Consider the following 12,351-nt stretch of genomic DNA (forward strand, 5'->3'; position numbering starts at 1 on the left):
TTGTATCATCAATTAATTGGAATATTGTAAAATAGTACAATTTGTTGACCAGAATAAAGATTGGGACATATTATTCAGTTACAACAAGAGTGGTATTGAGCCTTTAAACCCAGTTTCATTTATATAATAATATATTGATTCCAGGAAGGTCAGTTTGAAACAGTAAAATTATTATTATCTTATGGTGCTGATGTTAATAAAACTGACTGTAAAGGTAGAACAGGTGTGTATATTTTGATATGCCCAAAAGTAAGGGGGGTCTGCTGCTGGGGTAAAGTGTCCAGCCACAGTGGCTAAGTAGGTAAGACCCTGGCTCGCTAGCCTGGAGGTCGGGTGTTCGATCCCTGCATTGACCGAGAAAGTTCATCTGGATTTTCTGGCATGGTTCCCCCTTTGTCAGTGATGCAGGACAGAGGGCCTGACAAGGACATCTGTCTAGTCGTTCGGGTGGCTAGGTGGTTAAGACGCTGGCTCGCTAGCCTGGAGGTCGGGTGTTCGATCCCTGCATTGGCCGAGAAAGTTCATCTGGATTTTCTGGCATGGTTCCCCCTTGTCAGTGATGCAGGACGGAGGGCCTGATAAGGACAGCTGTCTAGTCCTTCAGATAAGACGAAAAACCGAGATCCCGTGTATACATTAGAAAGTACGTAAAAGATCCCTTGGCAGTTGGAATTCGATATAAGAGTAAGCGATAGTGCCGCTGCCCGGGCAAAATTTCCCTCATAGCACACTGTATGGCGTATGCCCGTCTTCATTAGCCCAGCATAGGAGCAGAACAGTAGGACGTTAAACCCCATTTCATTTCATTTCATTTCATTTCATTACCTCAGTCAGTGAAGAAAAGTAAGATGTCAAACTGGTACACTATTTGATTTCGTTTGATAAAGTGGACATGAATTATTCTTTAACTAATCATAAGGCAGGATTGTATAGGATGAGAGAACTATTTATCACAGTTATGTCCCTTAGATTGTGGTTACTTATTAAATGAAGGAGATGTGGATGAATGTGGTACATGTTGCTTATTATTTTATTGGAAAGTTTACAAAGAGGTGTGTTAGTTATGCACTTCTATATTTAGACAACTTGATCATTGAATCTGCTGATTACCATTACCTACATATGGCTAAGTGGGTAAGACGCTGCCTCACTAGCCTGAAGGTCGGGTGTTCGTTCCCTGCATTGGCCGAGAAAGTTCATCCAGAATTTCCAGCGTAGTTCTCCCTTGTCAGTGATGCAGGACGGAGGGCCTGACAAGGATAGTTGTCTAGTCCTTCGGGTGGGACGGAAAACCGATGTCCCGTGTACACATTGGCATGCTCGTAAAATATCCCTTGACAGTTGGAATTTGATATAAGAGTAGGCCGTATTGCTGCTGTCCAGGCAAAATTTAACTCATAGCACACTGTATAGCATATGACCGTCTTCATTAGCCCAGTTCGGAGCAGAACAGTAGGACGTTAAACCCCATTTCATTTCATTTCTTGTTTTAGATTGTAATATTATATTTCTGTTTCAGCCCTTGATATTGCCCAAGGTGCCAGAAAACAAGATTGTATTGAAATATTACTCGGACAAGGTCCTAGAAACGATCACATAGATTGAAATAGACTAGTATCCAGTGGACCGAAACACGAAACACGTGTTATCTCATAACATCAGACAGTCGGTGCAGAACAGAACTCTAAACCCCATTTCTTTTCAGTGGTTTTGTTTTTGGTGGACTGAGGTAGTAAGAATCAAATCTTCGGAGGAATCTTCCACAATGATCGATATTTCAAACAAGTCACTAACTGATGTGACCTGCTGGCCTTCTTTCACTGATAATTTTGACCAGTTGTCAAAGGTAAAACCCACCACTGTGCAAAAGGTGTGATTTGATCATATATTTGGACTAAGAACACATTCAAACTAATCAATCTATCACAGATTTGCTTCAAATTCCTCTCAAAGCTTTCTATTCTTGGGGAGATACCGAATGCTATAAATAAACTGTTGTTAGACATGGCGTCAGTCAGCTCATTGAAGGATGGTCCATTTTGCAGAATGTATTTTTCGTTTCTTACTGTCCATTTATCATAACATATTGCGGCCTAAGTAAATTCTTAATTATTTTCTGTCAACTTCCTTTTTCTGTGTTTAATTGCAGAGTCTTTTGTAGTTGACACTTCTCAATGTTCCCCAAACTGCCTAACCATTTGATCAAGAAATAACAACCGGTCCCTCAGTCAAGCTAGCACACAATAAGCTGGCAGGCAACAGGCAATTGCCCGTCAGTCTTACCCTGACATTTTTGCCCAGTGCTTGCCTAGTGCTTGCTCCATGGCTGATTTTCGGGTAATCCAGTATTTTTCTAGTATATTTAATTGGATCAGTGGTTATGAACGCGCGACTAAAAAAACTGCCGTAATTATCATAAAAAAACTGTCTCTAAAACCTGTCATCTGTTATGATACATAACTAGAACATTTCCTACCATATTTTGCAATGATATACATTGGACACCGCTATCCTTGGAAAACGGATGGATGCGCTAAACCAAAACTGTCACTAAAAGCTGTCTTCTGTTACGGCACATAAATAGAAGAAAGACATTCCCGGAGTTTTAAGGAATGCCCGAAGTGTGGAAAGAAGTACGGGAGTATGGGAGCACAAATACAAAGGTATAATCCAAGAGGCCATCGGAGCCAATATAGATGTAGAACCGGAGATCATGTAGGGAGCTATCGGAGACCTGCATGAAGTACACCAGTCTACCACCATATTTCTACGGATATTATCTTAGTGACGTAGAGCACACACTACCCACAGAATCAGAGGATTTAGCAGCTGAATCTGCCTCATTCGTTCCTTCGTTTCTGAGGTTTTGAAATTACGTCCACTTCCACCAAGGGTGATGTCATAGACAAGGATCTGCCTAAGACTCTAACGCTAGATAAAAGATCCAGAATCCGTTATTTAAAAGAGGAACTACTTGGATCCCAGCTTAGAAGCACAACGGTTAGGAGTAGATTTCGTTAATTCAGCGTTTATCAATAGTCCCAAAATGCCCCCAATTTCATCTAGACCAGCACAACGTATTGGTTTCGCATCTGTCCAAGGTCCTATGTAAACATTGGCGTGCTCGTAAAAGATCCCTTGGCAGTTGGAATTCGATATAAGAGTAGGCCGTAGCACTGCTGTCTAGGCAAAATTTCTCTCATAGCACACTGTTGTATGGCGTAAGCCAGTCTTCATTAGCCCTGTCGGAGGCGGAGCAGAACAGTAGGACGTTAAACTCCATTTCATTTCATTTTCTGAGTTAAATACCAGACTAATGAATCGAATTGTGAAATAAGAAGGCAAGTATATTAGAGTTTTGGTGTGAATTATTGGGGTCATGAAAGGACGAACCCTATATCTAGTCAGCGTCTATTTTAAGGATTTTTTGTCGGGAGTCACGTTTTCTAGAGATAAGGATGGAGAAATTGTTTTAAAACTTGATAGGTTGGATTTAGCCCCTCTCAGCCCTTTCATGTTAATCTATAGAGCTATCTTAATTATACCGTGGTCACCATGATGTGATTAAACACAGTCCAAATGCCCCCTCTTCATTAGCCCAGTCGGAGCAGAACAGTAGGACGTTAAACCCCTTTTCATTTCTTTCCTATCGATGCCGTATGTAGTGCGTGTGACCACACGCCCATCCCCTCTGTATAGAAATGGACAAACAGCCCTTTTCAGTGTGTTGTCAACGTAAACGGTCGTATATTGGATAAATTCAGTCAGATTTGCGTGGAATTTTATTTTACGTATATAATCAAACTGTCTTCATACACATACCACATTTATGTTTTATGTGCTCGTTAACGTATTTTAGATACTATTATCCTATAATTGCGTTTAAGATTATCGATCTTCCAGAAAAAACCCCAACCGATACTTAAAAACCTCATAATTAATTGTGCGTGGAAGCTATGTTAATTAGTTGGAAATGAATAACCAAAGAACTAATTCCGCTGATAATACATAAATCCTATATGAATTTCTTTAACGAGTAGGCGATTCTTTATCTTCATTTCTCAGCCCGGCTTACATTCTTTAAAAATGTCGAGTCGCCCCACAGGGGGTTGTAAAGAAATGTAAAGCTATATTTTATCCACGTCAAGAGCAGAAGTCTCACAGTAACATAATATATCTTTAATGATATATATGTGGCCATAATAGAGTTTTGACGTTGTTGTTTCTAATTATAAGTAATGTGAAAGCGATATATGACATAACGCACCTTGGGAGTTGGATGGCCGAGTGGTTAACTGGTTAGCACTCAAACACTGCTGTAACGAAAACAAATTTATGTTCCAAATTATGACTGGTCAATAGTCCGATTAACAACCAATACCTAACTGCGTAACAATATCATTCGGCTTTAAATAGAGTTCCAGATATGTTTACGCATGCTCCTCGCAGTGATTCGTTTGATTAGACATAATCCCACTCAAACACTGCTGTAACGAAAGCATATTCTTGACTGGTCAATGGTCCGATTAACAACCAATACCTTATGACATACCTATATGACATAACGCACCTGGGGGGTTGGATGGCCGAGTGGTTAACTGGTTAGCACCCAAACACTGCTGTAACGAAAACAAATTTCTGTTCCAAATTATGACTGGTCAATTGTCCGATTCGGCTTTAAACATAGCTTCAGATATGTTTTACTTAACGTTACGTCACGCCTCACCTAATTTATTACGCTAAATAGTGCATAGCAGAATATTGTAGAAAAACTAAATGCGTGACAAACGAGGCTTTCAAAACGGTAAACAATACTGCTTGAAGACGAACAATACTTTCGCCGTTTTTAATACATTAAATCACTGTCAATAGTTTTAGGGAAGACCCCAAATTAAACGAAGTGCTGTCATGTTGCTGTACTTATAGGCGGGTCAAACTAACATTTAACGTAGAACAAATTGCAACAAAAGGTTTTTTGATTTCTATTGACTCATTATGATGTCCTAAGTAAGGAAAAGAAAGTTTACCAAAATCGGAGTCCAAATAAGGCCAGGGGGCGTGGCCAAATCCAAGATAGCGGTTGTCGATCAAAAATTGCAAATATCTCTAAAGCTATTGGATTTAGACACCATAAATGTATTGCGGACAGATAGGAAATCGGTATCAGCGAGTCCAAAAATTGCGACGTTATGTCTCTATGACCTCATACCAGATGTCGTATTTCTTCCAAAATTAGTTCATTTACGCATCTTAACAGCAGAAACGAATGTTGGGATGATGAAGAAGAACAATATGTTACAAGTACGGAGAAGGGGGCTAAAAGAACTACTGCTGGATTGCCGATATGTGATACTATTAGAGTAGCTGCAGGAACACGGATTCATTTAAATTGTTGAAGAAATGAAATGAAATGAGGTTATACACCCTATTGTTCTGCCCCGATTTGGGGGGGGGGGTGGATGGCTGAATGGTTAGCGTGAGTAGTTATGGTGCCTGTTCAGGGACGCACGTGCTGCGCATGCGCGCACGGATGCGCGTGCATGTGCGTGAATGTGCGTGCACGTGACCTTGACCTTGCACGTGCGTGACCTTGCACTGAATGACCCCGTGACCTAGTTCGTCATGACCTTGCACTGAGTGACCCCTTGCACGTGCAGTGACCTAGTTTGAGAAAGAGAGGGCGCGCGCGCGCGGGAAGAAAGAGAGAGAGAGAGAGAGAGAGCAGAAGGAAGAGAGCAGAAGGGGAGAGGAGGGGTAAGGGGAGACCAAAAGAAGGGGAGACAACTCTTTTGCATTGATTAAGTTGGCCCTGAAAAGGGCCGTTGGCCTCACTAGAACGTGAGGGTGCGACGCACTTTATGTCGGTTGCGTCTGATGGTCTCCACTAATTCGGGAGGGGGTCTTTTCCTAGGAGGTGTTTTTAATACCTCGTCAGGTAAGACAAAGATATCGTCAGGGGTAATCACGGCAAGAGTATTCCCTCTGAGATACAAGAGCGTATCTACGTTGAGGTTTTCCTCGAGGCGAATGATGGGAGCGCCGTCAGCCATTCTGATACTGAGAGAGGGATGGTCCGTCGTTTTATTACCGTAAGGACGAATCCATTTGACGGACGAGTCCATTCATGGAGTGACGTCATAGGACGAATCCATTTGAGGGTATGACGTCACAGACGAGTCCATGCATAGAGCGACGTCACGGCGCTTAGCATAACGTGATGCAACGTTATACATCGTAGGGTGTACGTTGGAGGCTAAAAATAGACGTGATGTAACGTTATACAACGCATGTGCAACGTTATATCACGTGGGGTGTACGATATCGAACGTTTGATGACGTCACGGCATAAGGGGGATAAAAGGGAGAGACGCGATAGGTTTGAACACTTTCATGCTATCACCGAACCGCGCAAGATGAGTTTTTCATTACGACCCGTCGATAGAAGATACAGTAGATTGTTCAGAACCGAATCGCTGTGTGTGGACATAGACTTTTTGGAGGATTGGTCCCACGTTCTGGCCATAGATGTACCACAGCAATTACACGACACCTTTGAGGCCATCATTGAGGAAATTCGTCGAACCTTGGACGCTAGAGAAAGTGACTACGTTAGAATCGCCATTAGTCACCCAGGGCTCAAATCACCTATCTGGTTACCGTTTCGTGAGCATCGTTTGTTAAAAGCCGAAGACCTTTTACAGAAAGTGGCTGCCGTATTACAGAGTAATGAAGAATTTCGACTGGATCAGCGCATGTCTATGAATATATGTCACGTGTCTCTTCCGGATGGCAGGGGTAGCGGAACAAACGTGAAGAAGAGACACAGTGCTAATTTCGACGAGTATTTAAAGAAAAAGAAATGCCTCGTCACCATTAAAAATGCCGACGAATTATGTTTTCAGCGAGCTATTGTCGTCGCTCGTCACTATGCCAACAAACAGGACACACCTGAATGGGAAAGAGAAAGGAACAGATTACAGAGGAGGGCAGGACCCCAATCGTGGCAGACGAAGAAAACGGAAGCTCTCATCGAGGCCGTGGGTGGCACCAGGGAAGCTTGTACGGGGATGGAAACGTGGGAACTATATGCCAAGTATTTGGGTCAACAAAGATACCAACTCAACGTTTTCTCTCAAGTCATCTTTGGTAAGGCGATCTATCGCGGAACAAAATACGTCACCGGAACACCAAAACATCTGAACCTGTATTTACACAGCAGACATTATGACGTCATTACCTCCATGCCCGCCTTTGTGGAAAGGTCGTATTTTTGTGAGACCTGTCAGGTGGGATACAATAGTGCCGAGAAACATTCGTGTCACGTCATGTGCCAAGGTTGTAAGAAAGTGGGTCCACCCTGTCCACCCGATCCCAATACAAAGACGTGTTACCGATGTCATCGTGTGTTTATGAGCCGGCAGTGTTTCGACAACCATCTCGCTACCCGTTCCAGAGCCAGCTGTAGTGTATGTCATCGGTGGAAGAAATGTGAAAAATGTCAAAAGGAGTGGGACGTCATCAAAGCCAAGCGAAATTTAGAAGAACATCGATGCGGAGAATACCAGTGCTCCATCTGCCGAGAGTGGCACACGGCCGCAAAACAGTTTTGTTACATTCAACCGCTGAAATCACCCATCGACATGAATGAAGACAGAAAGACCCAAATCGACAAACAGCAGAAAGCAACGCTGACCCGCTTTGTCTTCTTTGACTTTGAATGCCAGCAAGATTCCGGTGAGCACATACCCAACTTATGTGTCCTGCAAACCTGTTGTCACTTTTGCCTCGATAATCAAGAACCCTGCGAGAACTGCGACATGTACTGGAATCACCAACGGGAAATTGTTTTTAAAGGTCAAGACACGCTGGATGATGTGGGAAAATGGTTTTTGCAACTCGCTGCTCACGGTACGGTGGTAGATGGTCGGAAACATGACAGTCACGAATCGAGTCCCGTGATCGCCGTGGCGCACAATTTCAAAGGTTACGACGGACTGCTGATTTTACAGACGCTGCACAAACATTCCATGGCGCAACCCGAAGTGATTATGAACGGGGGTAAAGCGATGACGATCACTGTCGGTACGGTAAAATTCATCGATTCCCTCAACTTTTTACCGATGGCTTTACGGGACATGCCCAAGACTTTTGGCCTGCAAGAACTCAAGAAAAGTTACTTCCCTCACCACTTTAACAGACCGGAGAATGAAGATTACGTGGGCGCCTATCCTCCCGACACCGATTACGATCCAGATGGTATGAGTGTATCGGAACGAGAGAAGTTTCACAAGTGGTACGAACAACACAGTCACGACGTCTTTGATTTTCGTCAGGAAATTTTGGCTTACTGCCGCAGCGATGTAGATGTCTTGCGCCGATGTTGTGGTGTATTTCGCGAGATATTTCTCATGGACACGGGCATCGATCCCTTCGAAAAAAGCCTGACCCTGGCCTCTGCCTGCAGTCGCGTACTACGCACACACTACCTGAAGAAAGACACCCTCGTCGTCATTCCTCGAGCCCTGATGCAAGAACCGAAACCGGGTCAAGACTGGCATCGCTTCCAGCCTCGACAACAGTCCAACAAAGCCCTTCGATGGTTGGAATGGGAACAACATCGACAGACCATGGCCGCTTTCCGAAACCAGACCCCACTACCCAACATTCGACACGCCCGCAACGGTAGTGAATGCCGAGTCGGCCCTTACAGTTTGGATGGTATGGACACGACCACCGGTACAGTGTACGAATTTCACGGGTGTGCCTTTCACGGTTGTCCCAAATGTTTTCCGGGCCCCGTCCAAGACGTTCAACACAAACATCCCTACGACCCCTCTCGTAGTATGAGAGACTTGTAGCAGAAGACCCAAGAACGTCACCGCCGACTCCAGGAACAGTACGGTATGCAGACCATCCGTGTCATGTGGGAGTGTGGGATGGAGGAAGAACGACGCCAAGATCCCGAGATGAACGAATTTCTGAGCGGATTGGAAGATCAGCAATGGCCGGCCCCCGAACCTTTGTTGCCCCGTAACGCTTTCTTCGGCGGGAGAACCAATGCCATTCAACTGATGGTCAACGAGTCGGCCGAAGACATGCGCTACATCGACGTAGTGTCTCTCTACCCCTACATTTGCAAGTACGGTACGTTTCCCATCAAGGAACCCACGATCGTCACACAGCCCGATCAAGACCAGTGGCAGCAGTACGAAGGGTTGATCCAGTGTTCGGTTTTGCCGCCTCGTGGCCTGTACCACCCGGTGCTTCCTTTTCGACGCAAACAGAAATTGGTGTTTGCCCTGTGTCGAAGCTGCGTCGACGAACACATGCAACAAGGAGAGATTGCCGAATACCAACCTTGTGATCACACCGATGAACAGCGAGCCTGGGTGGGTACGTTTGTCACCCTAGAACTGAAGAAAGCGGTGGCCCTGGGATACCAAGTATTGAAAGTGTACGAAGTCTGGCACTGGAATGAATTCAGCACCTACGATCCCGAGGCCAAAACAGGAGGTTTATTTACTGGGTACATCAATCACTACCTAAAGAAGAAGATGGAAAGTAGCGGTTATCCCGACACTTGTCACACCGAAGAAGATAAGACCCGCTTTGTGAACGACGTGTACGACACCGAAGGTATTCGCCTGGATCCCGCCTCCATAAAACCCAACAAAGGTATGCGGGCGTTTAGTAAGCTCCAATTGAACACAGCGTGGGGGAAATTCGGACAGAGAGACAACTTTCCCAAGACCGAATACATCACGGAGCCCAGCGACTATTTCGAGAAAATGTTGGACGTGACCCAGACCGTGCGAGATGTCCAGTTGGTCAACGACAATATGGTATTGGTAGAAACACTGAAAAAAGATGAACACGTCGCACCCTGTCCCATCACCAACGTAGTGATCGCGGCCTTTGTCACCGCCCAGGCCCGCTTGAAACTCTATTCCGTCTTGGAAAAGTTGGGAGAACGTGTTTGTTATTTTGACACGGACAGCGTCATCTACCAATACCACTCCACCTCATGGAATCCCCCGGAAGGTTCGAGTTTGGGTCAATGGAAGAACGAGTTGCCCGAGAATGTTACCATTAAGGAATTTGTCAGCGGAGGGCCAAAGAATTACGCGTACAGGCAAAGTGATGGAAAAACTGTCTGCAAAGTCCGGGGATTCACCCTGAATTATCGTGCCTCCCAACAACTCAATTACAACATCATGAAAGAGAATGTACGGCACGTCAATCAAAACGAATCGCTTGTCATCGCCAATCCGTTCAAGATTTTCAGATCACGTGACCGACGTCTCTGGACACGCCCCGAGAACAAAAGATATAAAATCGTGTACGACAAACGTTTTGTTCAATTTAACGACGATGGCCAACCGATCAACACTTACCCCTATGGATACTGACTTTCGTGTGTCAGGGCGATGGCGACCAAACAGGGAAGATGACGAACCGGCGGAAAATACAGATTTGATCGAGAAACTAAGACGACGATGGCTCAACTTTCGGGTCTGCAACTGTTACTTATCCATCATAGAGGAAAAGCAACGCGAGGAGTGTATCGGCTGCAAGTACGAGCATCCCAGTCAGAGATACCATTCGTGTCTGGGATTGGGCGTGTGTTCCATAACGGGCGTACCCTCACATCCCGTCGACGATTACAGTCACTACCTCTGGGTGGACGAGCCGAAACCAGAAGACATCGATAGCGTGCTCGGCAGTATGATGGACGATCCACGGGACCGAGTCAAGAAGTGGGAGGATGAACAACGATGGCGAGAAGACGTCGACGAAGCCTTGAAAAAGTTTTGGCGTGTGGTTCCGGGATTTAAGACGGGGTTGATCAAACGCAAAGACGAGTTCCTCGAACCCAAAGACGAAGAGAATCCCATACGACGGTGGATAGACGAGTTACCGAAGAAAAAGAAACGATGGTCCCTGGATCAAATGGATATCAACGTCATGTCCGGCAAGCCGGGAGAAGGTTGGGAATGTATTGGCAGACATCTAGGAATCAGAGAAGCGCGGATCAGTCAAGCCAAGATGAGTCATCCTAACAACGCGCACATGCAGATTTTCACCGTCTTTAATCAGTGGCGACAAAAACACGGTAATCGAGCCGACCTGGTGACGTTGTTGGAGGCCTGTCACGTGAGTGAAGCCGTCATCGATTGGGAAGAAGTGCAAAAGTACGTGGAAAGCCTGGAAATCATAGACTAGAAACGAACCAATAGAAACGAAGGAAAAGAAAGAACCAATCAAAAGAGAGTGACGTCACGGCCAAGACTATAAGAAGCGAAGTGTCAGAATCAAATTTCATTCTGCTCTCGATGGCTAGTCAAGCTTGTTTCTCTTGTAACAATGTCGGACACTGGTATAGAGACTGCCCTACTCGTTCCCAACAACAGCAACGAAAACCAAGACAAGACAGACCAGCTTATGGCTCCTATGGAAGTTGTTACCTCTGTGGAGAACCAGGACACTGGGCACCCCAGTGTGGAAAACGAACCGAAGCCCAAAAAGCGAAGAGTGACGAAGAAAGAAAAGACACTGTCAAACGAAAGTGTTACGGAGTCAAGAGACCCACCGACGACAATCACAAGTGCCTCAACTGTGGACAGCTCGGCCACGGCCTGCTCGAGTGCCAAGAAGAAATCCAAACAGAAAACAACTTCGAAGCCATCGCCAGTCGCATGTTCGACAACAACATCGATGTGCCCAGAGACAACACCCGCAGTCAGCGATACTGGTACTGGTGTGGAGAAGCGTTCGAACTCTACAGACGCTACAAAGAGAAAAAGAAAACAGCCGACGAAGCTTTCCAGTCCACCAGTTATTTCCCCGACTACCAGTGAAACCAGTGAAACCAGTGAAACCCCGAAGCCGACCGTTCTCTTGTTGGCGGAGAAGGAAGCAGACAGTTTTTCCCGAGCACTTATCCAATATGCGGGTCCGAGAGATATGACCGAAGTCTTGTCCTATCCCCCCTGTTTCGATATGAGCGAATGGGTACCCGTCGTCGTCACGTTTGCCGAATTGGAAGACTGGCACACACACGATACGATGCAGAAGCTTTTGGGACATGTGTATTGGATTCCTCGCGTCCTGCGAAACGTACCCTGGCTGCGACAAGAGATCCTGAAGAGACAACGTGATAACTAACATTTTTTCTTTTCCTTTGTACTATAGGCCATGTTTTTTGTATTTGTATTGAATGCCATGCTATGTTTGTATTTTTTGTAAAATAAATTCTGTTCTTGTTTCACTCCATGTCTGTTGTTCTGTGGTGGGCGCGAAGGTATAAAAGGCAGGGGAAAAGGGTAGGGGGAAACAGTGCAAGATGGATGT

The 12,351-nt window shown here is 45.2% G+C and overlaps 1 protein-coding gene across 5 annotated transcripts in view; it reads left to right on the top strand.

Annotated features, from left to right (window-relative positions):
- LOC126826824 (ankyrin repeat domain-containing protein 16) overlaps positions 1 to 12,351 on the top strand; it is a 34,954-nt gene that overhangs the window by 8,391 nt on the left and 14,212 nt on the right. For 4 of the 5 annotated variants that reach the window (XM_056102450.1, XM_056102453.1, XM_056102451.1 and 1 more), the window contains one exon: positions 145 to 223. In XM_056102450.1, coding sequence (XP_055958425.1) covers positions 145 to 223 — 79 coding nt within the window. Of the gene's footprint in view, positions 1 to 144; positions 224 to 1,519; positions 2,118 to 12,351 lie in introns of those variants that run through there. The other variant, XM_050555931.2, reaches the window with a different exon arrangement.

Source organism: Patella vulgata, chromosome 7 (assembly GCF_932274485.2).
Source record: "Patella vulgata chromosome 7, xgPatVulg1.2, whole genome shotgun sequence".
In the NCBI taxonomy this organism is placed as follows: domain Eukaryota; kingdom Metazoa; phylum Mollusca; class Gastropoda; family Patellidae; genus Patella; species Patella vulgata.